The following is a 12,123-nucleotide window of genomic DNA, read 5'->3' as shown; positions in this document are numbered from 1 at the left end:
GTTCCAAATGTAATTATCACGAAAAGACTCTTGGAGTTCAACATCAACCAGAAACTTCTCTGTACATACAGTGGCCTAATGACTGGACCCTGTCCGAGTAGATATCATTGAAGGCATATTGATTAGGTTTAGAATGCTATCTGTCGTTTCTGTAACATGGAACGCGAAACATTGGATCATCTGCTTTGCAATTGTAGTGCTTTATACAAACGCAGTTCTATATTTGTTAACAGGTGTTATTTATAACCAAGCGATATTTGGACTGCAAATCCCTGTTTGCTATTTTGCCTGACGGGAAAATACATGTTAAAGTGCTCAAGCTGTTCACTTGATTCAGGGTAGGACAGTTTTTTGTTCCTTGGAATGATGCGAATAGTAAAAAGCATGGAACATGCCATACAATTTTAATTCAATAGACGCTGTGGCACAAACTCTCCCACAAAAAAAAACGCGTATTCCTCCGAATTATTTTATTTTCAAATTACTTAAGGAAAACCTTCAGGAATTCTTCAATGATCTATTCTAGAATACTTTAAGGTACTCCTTCATGGATGCATCCAGGAGTTCTTTTAGAAATTCTACAAACTCTCCCAGAACTTCTTTCTGTGATTTTTCGAGGGATGGTTAGAGGAATTTCTCCAGAATTTGTTTCAGGATCTTTAAGCGTTCCAACGCCACTATATCCAGTAATTTCCGCAGGGATTACTCTGAAAACTTCTCCAGATACTATCCTAGAATTTCCTCCGGATATTTATCAACTAATTCTTCTACCACTTTCTCCAGTTGTTACTCTTAGTAGACTTCCAAACATTTGTGCAAGAGTACTACTTCCAAGAAAATCTAAGAAAGGTTTATTTCAACGTTTTAAACAAATTCGTTAAGTGATTTTACAAATAAAAAACTATGACGAAATTCGTACGTTGAATATTTTAACAATTGTTTCAGGCATTTTCATGCGGATTTCTTCAAGAATTTACTCACAATTATTCTCAGGTAGATCTTCCAGGAATCTATCGAGAACTCGGCAGAAATTTCTCTATGAATTCTATAAAAAAAATTCTCATGAATTTCCTTTTTCTATACTGCAGTGAATCGCAAGTTAGTCCCATCTGCATTTCGTCGAAATTGAGTTGAGTTCAGTTTTCAACATATTTTTCAATTCTCTTTCAGCTCCACTCATAAGATAATATGATTTGTTCGCAAGTCAAATTGTCCCACAAAGAAAAGTAACCGCATATCAGTCCCACTACAAATTTCCACCCCGTGTAACACAAAAAAGAAACGTGTTTTGATAATCTCTATATTTTTCTCAAAAAGATCGAAGTGAAAAGCAAATTGTGAAAGTTTCATTAAGATCTGATCATGTTTCAATCCTCTGGGATTGTTTGAATGTTCGTATGGAAAACGAGTTTTAGAAACTTCACAGCCCATTTTCTCAATGCCTACTTTTTACAGATGGGACTGACTTGCGATTCACGGCAGTATAGAAATTTCTCCAGCATTTCACAAAAAATAAACTTGTAGTTCTTCCCAAATAATTTCTCATTTAAAATCCTCAGGGATTCTTGAAAAAATTATTTAAGGTTTCATTCCAGTTCATACTACAGTAATTATTTCAGTAGTTCGTCCGATCATTCCTACAATTTTTTCAGGGGTTTCGTATGATGTTTTCGAGGAATTCCTTGAGAAAATCCTGTAGATATTATCAAGAAAATCGATTGAGCATTTTTGTTTCAATTGTGTAAACAATGTAGGGTAGAAAATTCTCTAAGACTTCTCAAGATTCTAGAAGTACCTTCAGAGATTCTTGTAGGAATGCCTTCCAGATTTTTCTATATTTCCTCTATAAATTTATCAAGAATTTTCTTAACAATTCCATTTCAGAATGCTTTGTAGACTATCTATACTATATTTGAAGACATTCTTGGAAAACTTCCTGAAAGCATTTTCGGATGAATCTATGGGGTAATTCCTGAAGGTATGCTTAGAGAAATTCCTGATTTTAAACTCAAAGAAATCCTGAATGACAATTTTTTATAAAATCCTGGGGATCCAGTCCTAGGAAATCGAAGGAATAATCATGGAAAATTTCCTTCAGGCCTGAGAATTTCTTGATAAATTTCTGAGAGAATTTTTGGTGAAATTCCTAATGGAATCTGAGTTATTCTTAGAAAAATAATCCAGCTTGAAATCTTGAAGGTATCTTACACGAAATCGTTAGAGGAATTCCTTTGGAAGTTTGAAAAGAAAAAAAAACACCAGTCGAACTCCTGAAGAAATCTTCGGATCATCTGAGAGATTTTAAGAAAACTTTGGGCAAGGATCTGAATTAGTTTCTGATAAAACTCCAGGATAATATCATGAATAAAAATACATACATTTTTACGAGCAGTAATATTAGTACTTGTCGTTGAATTCCCAAATAAGTGAAAAAGGTAAAAGATCTCCAAAGTTCTTATTTTCAAAACACTCAGTTGCTACTAGCCCTGCAAATGGCTCCACGGTTCTTCTTCTTCTTTCTGGCGTTACGTCCCCACTGGGACAAAGCCTGCTTCTCAGCTTAGTGTTCTTATGAGCACTTCCACAGTTATTGACTGAGAGCTTACTATGCCAATGACCATTTTTGCATGCGTATATCGTGTGGCAGGTACGAAGATACTCTATGCCCTGGGAAGTCGAGAAAATTTCCAACCCGAAAAGATCCTCGACTGGTGGGATTCGAACCCACGACCCTCAGCTTGGTCTTGCTGAATAGCTGCGCGTTTACCGCTACGGCTATCTGGGTCCCTCCACGGTTATCATATTCTAATCTTCGTTTATCTTACTTACAGCTCGTCGGAAATCATTACCTACGCGGACAACATTCCACTTATGGAAGGATATCCCGCCAAATACGACGATTACAACCATCCCGATGACAACATTATCGAAGAAGTGAGGCCAGCTCCGGTGGACGTGTCCAACGGAAGGTTTCACATTCTGCAGGCGGTTCTCCAGGATCACACATACTTTGCTCCGTCACCAGAGCTAAAGCTACCGGATCCACAGCCGCCCCAAGCGTCAATACCTTCGCAGCAAACCCAACCGTCTCAGATGGTTCCAACCTCCGTGCAGCATCACCCTCCGCCTCTTCATCATCATCTTCAGCACCAGCAGCAACATCTACATCCTTCTTCTCAGCAACAGCACCATTACTTGCAGCAATCTCAGTCATCACAGTCGCTCCAGCAGCAGCAGCCACACTACAAGCACCATTCCGGCTTGTCCACTGCTGTATCTTCGACTGCTTCTGCTGTGATGACATCCACTTCAATCTCGGTTAACTCGTCAATTCCATCGGGAGTGTCCGCTCCGTTGACTCAGATGAGTTTGAGCACGCTGGCTGCCGTCACCGGTAGTTCCGCCAGTTCACCGGTTTGTGCATCGACGGTAACTACGACCACTCCGACGACTGTTCAACAACAGCTGCCACAGCAGTCAATCATCCCGGGCAGTGCCCTGGATTACATCTACCAGCGGCAGTCGATTCCCCCGCAAGACGACGATGCCAACTCGGTCATCAGTACGGGTTCGCGGAACTACAACAACTTGGACATTGATTTGGGCGAGGAGACGGAAACGGCTCCGGAGGGCGAAGGCGAGGACGATTCCGTCACGCGCTGCATCTGTGATCTCACACATGACGATGGCTACATGATATGCTGTGATAAGTGCTCGTAAGTAGAATCCTTCATGGCTGGTAGCAGGTCTCTTTTTGGGAGATTTGGACTCAAGTATCTTTTTTTTATCAAAATGACCTCTAAATTCTCTATTTTCCGCTGTCTTCTTGTGATGCATCCTGAGGCATAATTTCAAAGGCATCAGAGAAATCTTTAGACTCTTACGCGATTATTCCCCAGGAATTCCTTTTTAGATTTTTCGAGGAAAACCTTCAATTGATTTCTCGAATGAATTCTTCTGGACCACTTTCAGGAGCTCTTCCCTTGCATCCCTCCAGAAAATCCGTTACAGATTTACCACAAACTCTTATAGGAATTCATCCAGACGTTTAAGAAATAATTTAACCCTCTAATACTCAACCCCGCCTTTAGACGGGGTACACTTTGGAATTTTGTGTATTTTTTCGTAGCTCGGAAATCAAAATGATTTTATTTTTGGCTTATACCTTGACTCATAACACGCATAAAGGAAAAGTTTTTTATGACTTTTGAAACTTTTTTGTATTTTTAGAAATTGTTTGAAAAATTGCATTCTTATATAACCTACAAATGCCTGGGCTTCATTTAACGTGTAATATAAAAAATTGTACCTTTTATATTTTTCTACGATTAACCTATCACAAACGAAGAGCCTGGTGGTGTTCAAATCATTTAAAACCTGTTTTTCCGTTAGTTACACGGAAAATAGAATACGCTCCGAAAAAAATATTAAAAATTTAATATTTTTCAAAATACCGTAACAATTAAAATTTGTATTATTGCCAAAAATCAACAACTAGAAAAGACTTCAAGAAAAAATGAAAAAAGCTAGGGATGTTCAAAAACAAAAATTATAAAAAACAAAAACCAAAATTTAAAAATTTGCGAATAAAAATAAATAAATGCCCAGAACGTGTTTAGAACGATTTTAGATAACGAAAAACAATACTTAAATCGAAAATAAAAATTTGGGTATTAGAGGGTTAAGAAAGTTATCCAGAATATTTTCCAGGTAATTTCACGAAACTACCTCCAATTATTTTCAGTGGAAGTACATACTCTGAAAATGTTCTATTCCCATATACTTTTCCAGGATTTTCTCAGTAGATTTTTCCACAGATTTCTTTAGTAGCTATTCCAATATTACTAGAAAATCCTTAATGGTGATTCATTTCAGAGTTTTTGATGGAAATTTTAGATTTTTTCAGGGACTTCATTAAATTTTCTCAAGAAGCTTCTCTGCTGATTTTTCCAGGACATCACATATTCATCAATAGTTCGTTTGAGGAATTGCTAAAAAAAAACTCGCAGGGATTATTCGAGGGAATTTATTAACAGCTCTTCTAGGAATTTCTCCAAAATTTTGTCTACGAATTGCTCTTACAGTTCTTTCAAACTCGAGTAATGTTTCAAATGAAATCCATGAATTCTTCCAAATGTTATTTAAGTTTTCAGACCGGCAGAGCATTTATTTCGTTCTTTCATATACAAATTTTATGCGAGATTGCGATCAATGTTTTTTCCGGAATATTTCTACAGGATATAATCCAGAGATTTGATTACATATTATTTCAAATAATATCTTAGTAATTCATTTGGAAAATCCTTGACTTCCTCAGGAATTGGGAAGTTCTTTCCGAGATTCATTCCAGAGTTTATTTTTGGAATTTCTGATTTCGGATATTACTATAGGATTTTTTTTTAAATATGTCCCGGATTTTAAAGGAATTTCTCCAGAAAACAATCGAAGAATAATCCTTAACAATTCCTTGGAAACTTTCCTGAACAAATTTGAATACTTTCTCAGGAAGATCTTCTGGACTGGAGCACTTCCTGCAAAAAATGAGAGGGGTCTCTAAAGGCATTCTTTGAGAAATTTCTGATTGAAATCTGCAGAAAAAATAACTAAAATTTCGGAGGAAATCTGGAAGTATCATTGGTTGAAATTATGAAGATGTCCTCCTTGCAGTCACAGAAAATTTTATGGCACATAAGCTAATAGAGCAAAATCAAGAATCCCGTGAAAAGTGTTCTGCAATCTGCCAAACTTGGGTACCCCTGGCTGTATTATGGGACCAAATGCAGTACTAGAAGTGCTACCCATTCTAAACCCGACTACTATGTCTCTAGTAAGACTTTCTTGAGAAATTAGTGAAAGAAGCTTTGGATGAATTTCTAGAAAAGTTTATGGTGAAATCTCTGAAGTAGTAAAATCTGGGGTTTAATCCTCTCTTTCCTGTCATAGCTTCTTCTTTCTTGTTTTACATCCCAACTGGGACAGAACTTGCTTCTCAGCTTAGTGCACTTCCACTGTTATAACCTGAGAGCTTGCTTTGCCAATTGGCCATTTTTGCGTGTGTATATTGTGTGGAAGGTACGAAGATACGGGGGACGTCATTTGGCATAAAGCCGTTTGGCATAACGGTCGTTTGGCATAATAGTCATTTGGCATAATGGACATTTGGCATAATAATTGAAAACTGAGTTGCTATGTTTTTGGCATTACCATTGCTAACATTATCATATGTGATTTTCCCTTCTTTTGTTCATAGGCTGTTCTTTCTCATTTCTATTCTCATTGTTAAACTAGTGCTTTGCATTGTAACTACTAACATTTTCATTGACAATTTTGCCTTCTTTTCTACGTTGGCATTATAACCACTAACACTTTCATCGACGATTTTCCCTTTTTTTGATCACCAGATCTTCTTTTAAGTAGCACTATTTAAATTTCTAATTTCTTTTCTTCTATGAAAAACGTCCATTATGCCAAATGACCATTATGCCAAACGGGGTAGCCCCTGAATCAATTGATTTCACCTGTGATCAATTATACACTTCCTTATATAAATTTCTCCAGCATTTCATTTAACGATTACGCCTTTAAAGGTTTATTTAAGCTTCACATCATTTAAAAATACACTAATTTTAAGTAAATGAAAAACCGAATTTAGTACTATACCATTTAATTCCACTAGAGTGTGTATCCTTTGACAGATACGCGTATTTCGACCTCAACTGTAAGGCCGTCTTCAGTGTCGTGTACTAGACTCGGCTTCATCAACGGTAATTTTACCAGTAATTCCTCCGATCATTTCTACGCAAATTTTATTAGGGAGTTTGTACGAATTTAGGAATTTTCTCAGAAAATCCTACCACATGTTATACAGAGACTCGATTTTTTTCCATTATCTTAGCAATTTATCTCTTATTTATCCTTGTAAACTACATGTCATCAAGTGTAACTTTGGAACTTACACAAGAAGTTATTGAATGTGGTGTTTTGATTCCGTTGCATGATCCTGTGGGGTGAGGCGACGGAATCAAGATCAATCGAGTTCGTTTCGCGGTCGCGTTGTGCGAGTGCCGAAAATTATTCGTGTTCAGTCGAGGTTGCAATCCTACCTGGTGAGCTCGTTTCATTATTATGATAACACATTTCGTGGCAATGTTACGTTTATGTAATTTTCTATCAAACTGTGCATGGTTCGCCTTGCAAGTGTCGACATAGACTCTTATTTCTTTTTTATGTACCGTAAAGTGCCCTAATTCAGCGCATTGCCTAATTCCGCGCATTTCATACAAAACGATTTATATATGGAAATACACATCAATATTGCAACAACTTTCAATGCCATTTGATGCTACTACTATTTAGAATAAGTTGGAATCATCAATAAAAGCAAATAAGGCAGTTTTTCGCGGAGTAAAAAAATAATCAGTGGAGGCCCGTCGAAGTTGACGCCATTTTTCTAATTTCCTTAGCGTCCGTGCTAAGACTGTAGGACAGAAACAAAAGCGATTTTTTTTATTGAAAATGTTTTATTTTTTATGCAATTTTCTATGGAACTACTTGCTACAGATATGTTTCATGATGCTTCTATGAAATCCTATCAAATATTAGCATAATTATTGAGTCACATCCCAAAAAGTAATGCGCGGAATTAGGTCACGTTTTTTTTATAATGCCCTAATTCCGCGCACTGTTCTTCGCTGAACAATAAACAAGTTAAACATACTATATTCGTCTTCACATCTAACTATTTCAATGAAAAGTGTCGTCATGCATAAATACGTTTCGCTACGTAGCCACAATTCGCTGTACAGTCCCAACTACTCAACAATTCGCATGGATCGTCAGCATGCTGATGCAGAACGCGGCGGAGGAGTCGCCATCTTCATCAAGAGGGGTATCTCTTTTACCCAGCTTGACCTATCCACGTCGATTATCGAGGCTATTGGAGTTTCAATCAACACCGGTACAACGCCAGTAAACATCGTAGCAGCATATTATGCCGGTTCGAATAGGAAAGCCCATCTTCAGCAGTTGAGGCGTGACATTCGAACGCTGACCAGCTTTGAAGTACCGTTCTTTGTTGTGGGAGACTTCAACTCTCGACACACAATGTGGAATTGCGCCACCACAAACAAAGCAGGAAAAATTCTCGTTCAAGAGTATGAATCATCTAACTTTTACATCCACCACCCGGATGAGCCAACGCGTCACCCGCCTGGGAGAGGAAGGCCTTCGACCTTAGACCTTATTTTATCAAATAATGTGATACAAATGTCGATCCCGGTAGTCCACACTGCGCTCTCGTCTGACCACCTTCCTGTAACATTTGAAATCAACAATATTACTCCAGCCACAGTCCCAGGTCATAGCATGCGATGTTACAATCGAGCAAATTGGACTCTCTTCGTTAGATCAATCAATGCCCAGATCGACCTGAATTCCGAACTTGTCAACCATCTAACCAACCGAGAGAACATTGAAGAAGCCATTTCTTTATTCTCTTCCAGAATCCACAAAGCTGCTAATTCGCCTAAGAAACGTACGGAGGCGTCAGTATCTGCGTACTCGTGACCCAATGCTGGGCACAATAGTGTCACAACTTAATGACACCATTCGAGAACAATGCTCTGAACACCGTTTCCAAAACTTCGAAAATATGATTAAAAACCTTGATAACGGAAGCAACAAATTTTGGAAGTTGAGTAAAAGTCTTCGCAATCACGTGAAGCATAGCCCACCTTTGAAGGTAAATGGTACACTAGTTGTGACATCCACACAGAAAGCTGAAACATTTGCAGCGACATTTGCACAACAATCCACTCGTCGGTGACGACGCTACGTCAAAAGCAGTGGATGAAACCGTTCAAAGAATAGCCGCAGCCGATTGCGTTATTGAGCCATCTTCTCTGGTTAAGCCTAAGGAAGTAAAATTTATCATCAGCGCAATGAAATCCAAAAAGTCTCCTGGACTGGATGGCATCAGAAATATTATCCTGAAACATCTTCCTAGAAAAGGACACGTCTTCTTAACTAAGATTTTTAACGCCTGTCTGAGACTGTCCTACTTCCCTGCGAAGTGGAAGCACGCTTCCGTGATTGCCATTCCGAAGGCCAACAAAAATATCACTTGTCCCGATAATTATCGACCGATCAGCCTGCTGAGCAGTATTAGTAAAATTTTTGAAAGAATTATTCTATCAAGGTTGAATCGCCATCTAGAAACCGATGTTATTGTCCCACACGAACAATTTGGGTTCAAACAAGGACACTCAACTGTTCATCAGCTTGTCCGGATCAAAAAAGAGATCAAGCGCAATTTTGCTGTGGGTAAGTCCACCGGTATGGTCCTGCTAGACGTTCAAAAGGCCTACGATTCGGTATGGCAGGAAGCTGTGGTTTTCAAACTGCAACAATCAAACTGTCCACTCTACATAGTTAAAGTTGTTCAATCGTTTCTATCCGCTCGAACATTTGAAGTTCAGGTCAACGGCTCGAGGTCTACTACCTACCAAATCCCCTTCGGAGTACCCCAAGGTTCGGTCCTAAGCCCTACGTTGTATAATGTTTTCACTGCCGACATTCTTATGGTTGACGGAGTTGTTTATGCTTTCTTCGCGGATGATACGGCCTTCCTAGCATCAGACAAGGATCCTGAAATCGTGGTGACCAAACTTCAACAAGCCCAAAATTGCCTGGAGGAATTTCAGCGAAAATGGAGAATTAAAATCAACGCAAACAAAACCCAAACTATCTTTTTCACGAGAAAAAGAGCAGAGCGCAATCTGCCAAGGTCTGTCGTTACAACCAATGGAGTGCCATCCGCTTGGGTAAACGATGCCAATTACCTAGGAGTAATATTCGATTCCAAACTTACTTTTGGTAAACACGTTAATAATGCAATCTGCAAAGTGGATAAAGCAGTTCGTTCCATGTACGCGCTCCTCAAACGTCGTTCAAAACTACATCTAAAAAACAAAATGCTGGTCTTCAAATGCATACTTCGCCCTATTATGCTCTATGGATCTCCAGTATGGGGCGACTGTGCCAAGTCCCATCGTAAGCGCATGCAGGTGAAACAAAATAAACTGCTGAAAATGATTCACAACCTCGACCCTTGGTACTCAACAGAACAGCTACATCGAGTCACAAAAATGGATACTATCGAAGAGTTTATTAGTCGAGCTACCAGGAGCTTTTCTAACTCTTGTCAACTATCAGCAAATCCTTTGATAGAAGAACTTTTAGCTTAGCCACTGTGATATTAGAATAGGAAACACTTAGATCTAGGGTTTTTTTTTGTGAACAGATTTTTCCCTATACTGCTTGACTTCAGAACCAAAACATTAAATTTCTATTATAAATAACATTGTCATTACGCAGCTGAAAGGTGATCCAAATCTCTGCAATTGTAACCGTTATAATTAATCAACACTGAAACTGATAAAATCGAATAAATAAAATGAATTGAAAAAAAATAAATACGTTTCACGGGCAAGCAGAATCTCGGGAAAGCTCACTTACAGGGAAACTAAAAGCGACCGTCCAGAAACCACGTGGTCATTCATGGTTAGAGGAAAAGTTTATCCAAAGACCAAAGCCCATACAAATTTTAAAATTGTTGTCTGAACAATATACCACAAGAGGAGAGAATCTATACATCTGTGCACACAAAATTTACTTAACATTGTGACCTACAAATAACAAAAAGTATGATATACGGGGAAGAGAGATTGCAAATGGCCATATTTTGTGAGACGTAATGGATAAACTTTATGGATCTTCTGAGGTTTCTAGTTTGGTTAACAGATTTAAGTTTCAGGTACCCGTGGCATTAGCGGATACAATTGATTTATTTTTTACGACATATCGATTCCAAGCAATAATGCGAACTGGTTCTTGTGTTGTATGAACAATGCAGAATACAAATACCTATAGGGGTAGTCGGGGCGGTTTCGCCAATGGATTGGAATGAGCACCTCTTGAAAACTGCATAAATTTTTGAAATTTCAACTGAAGTAAAATGCAACTCTAAAGCTGGCAAGGAAATTAAGCAAAATGTATGTTATAAGTCAGTTTTCTAAAGTAATAGAAAAATGAATAAATTATACTCGAAATACCATCAACGTATTTACCAGTATCCGCTCATGTTCCAGTAGTCCGCTCACGAGTTCAATGGTAGAATGTTGATGATTGATTGTTACAATGTTCTTTAAACTTTAATATTTTTGCAAAGAGTGTTTTTAAACACTAATTACTTTCCAGTTGAGTGAACAAAATAATTAAATTACATGATTCTATGAGATAATTTCACAATCTAAAATAGGGTAATAAATCTTCGAGCTGTTTAGTAGAATACCTATAAGTAGATGAAAAACCCGAATTTAGTACTATACCATTTAAAATGGGGTGCTCATATCATCCCATCAATAAAAAATTTGTGAACTTTATAGGACAACGGAAATCGTGCAGATCTAAAAATTGTTGGAAATAGTACAAAGAACTGATAATTCTATAATATTTTCTGCACTTCTATCGAATTTCCTTAAGGTCTCCAAACTGCCCCACATTCCCCTAAATGAAATTCACAAGTATCAATGCCACGTTAATTTAAAACCCATAACAAATGTTTATCTTTGTTTCATGTGATAGTCATAAAAATATAATAAAACTAAACGGCTCATACAAAAATTTACTTTTTTTCATACAAAAAGCATTATGGAGGGTGGAGATGGTTGTAAATTTTCTATTTCATCGTTACGTAATGAATGAATTCTGCCTTACATTGAAATTAATGTTAATTTGATTGCTTCGCGAGTGCGCGGAATTAGGCGTTCTTCTGCGCGGAATATGGAAAAGCGTTTCAAAAGTGCGCGGAATTAGGCAATTTCTGCATGTGAACTATTTCAAAAAAATCTCAATTTTAAATTATGAATACAGTCTAGTTTATATTTTTCCCATAATCTAAAATGGATTTGCTAGCGATCCACTCATAAAGCTTTTTTATTGATGCAATACTTTTTTTTAGTTAACCATTTGAATCGTTTTATTCCTTAACTGCGCTGAATTACGGCACTTTACGGTAATTTAAATTTACACATACATTTATTTTTCGCTTTACTAAAAAAATCT

The 12,123-nt window shown here is 37.6% G+C and overlaps 1 protein-coding gene across 4 annotated transcripts in view; it reads left to right on the top strand.

The window, feature by feature from the left end:
* The window catches only part of LOC5568599, a 59,895-nt gene that overhangs the window by 26,199 nt on the left and 21,573 nt on the right, over positions 1-12,123 (top strand). For all 4 annotated transcript variants that reach the window (XM_021855952.1, XM_021855949.1, XM_021855951.1 and 1 more), the window contains one exon: positions 2,832-3,716. In XM_021855952.1, the coding sequence (XP_021711644.1) occupies positions 2,832-3,716 (885 nt within the window). The remainder of the gene's footprint in view (positions 1-2,831; positions 3,717-12,123) is intronic.

The sequence above is a fragment of the Aedes aegypti genome, chromosome 3, assembly GCF_002204515.2.
Source record: "Aedes aegypti strain LVP_AGWG chromosome 3, AaegL5.0 Primary Assembly, whole genome shotgun sequence".
Classification (NCBI taxonomy): domain Eukaryota; kingdom Metazoa; phylum Arthropoda; class Insecta; order Diptera; family Culicidae; genus Aedes; species Aedes aegypti.
The sequence above is the reverse complement of the archived record's forward strand: the minus strand, read 5'-3'. Positions and strand labels throughout refer to the sequence as shown.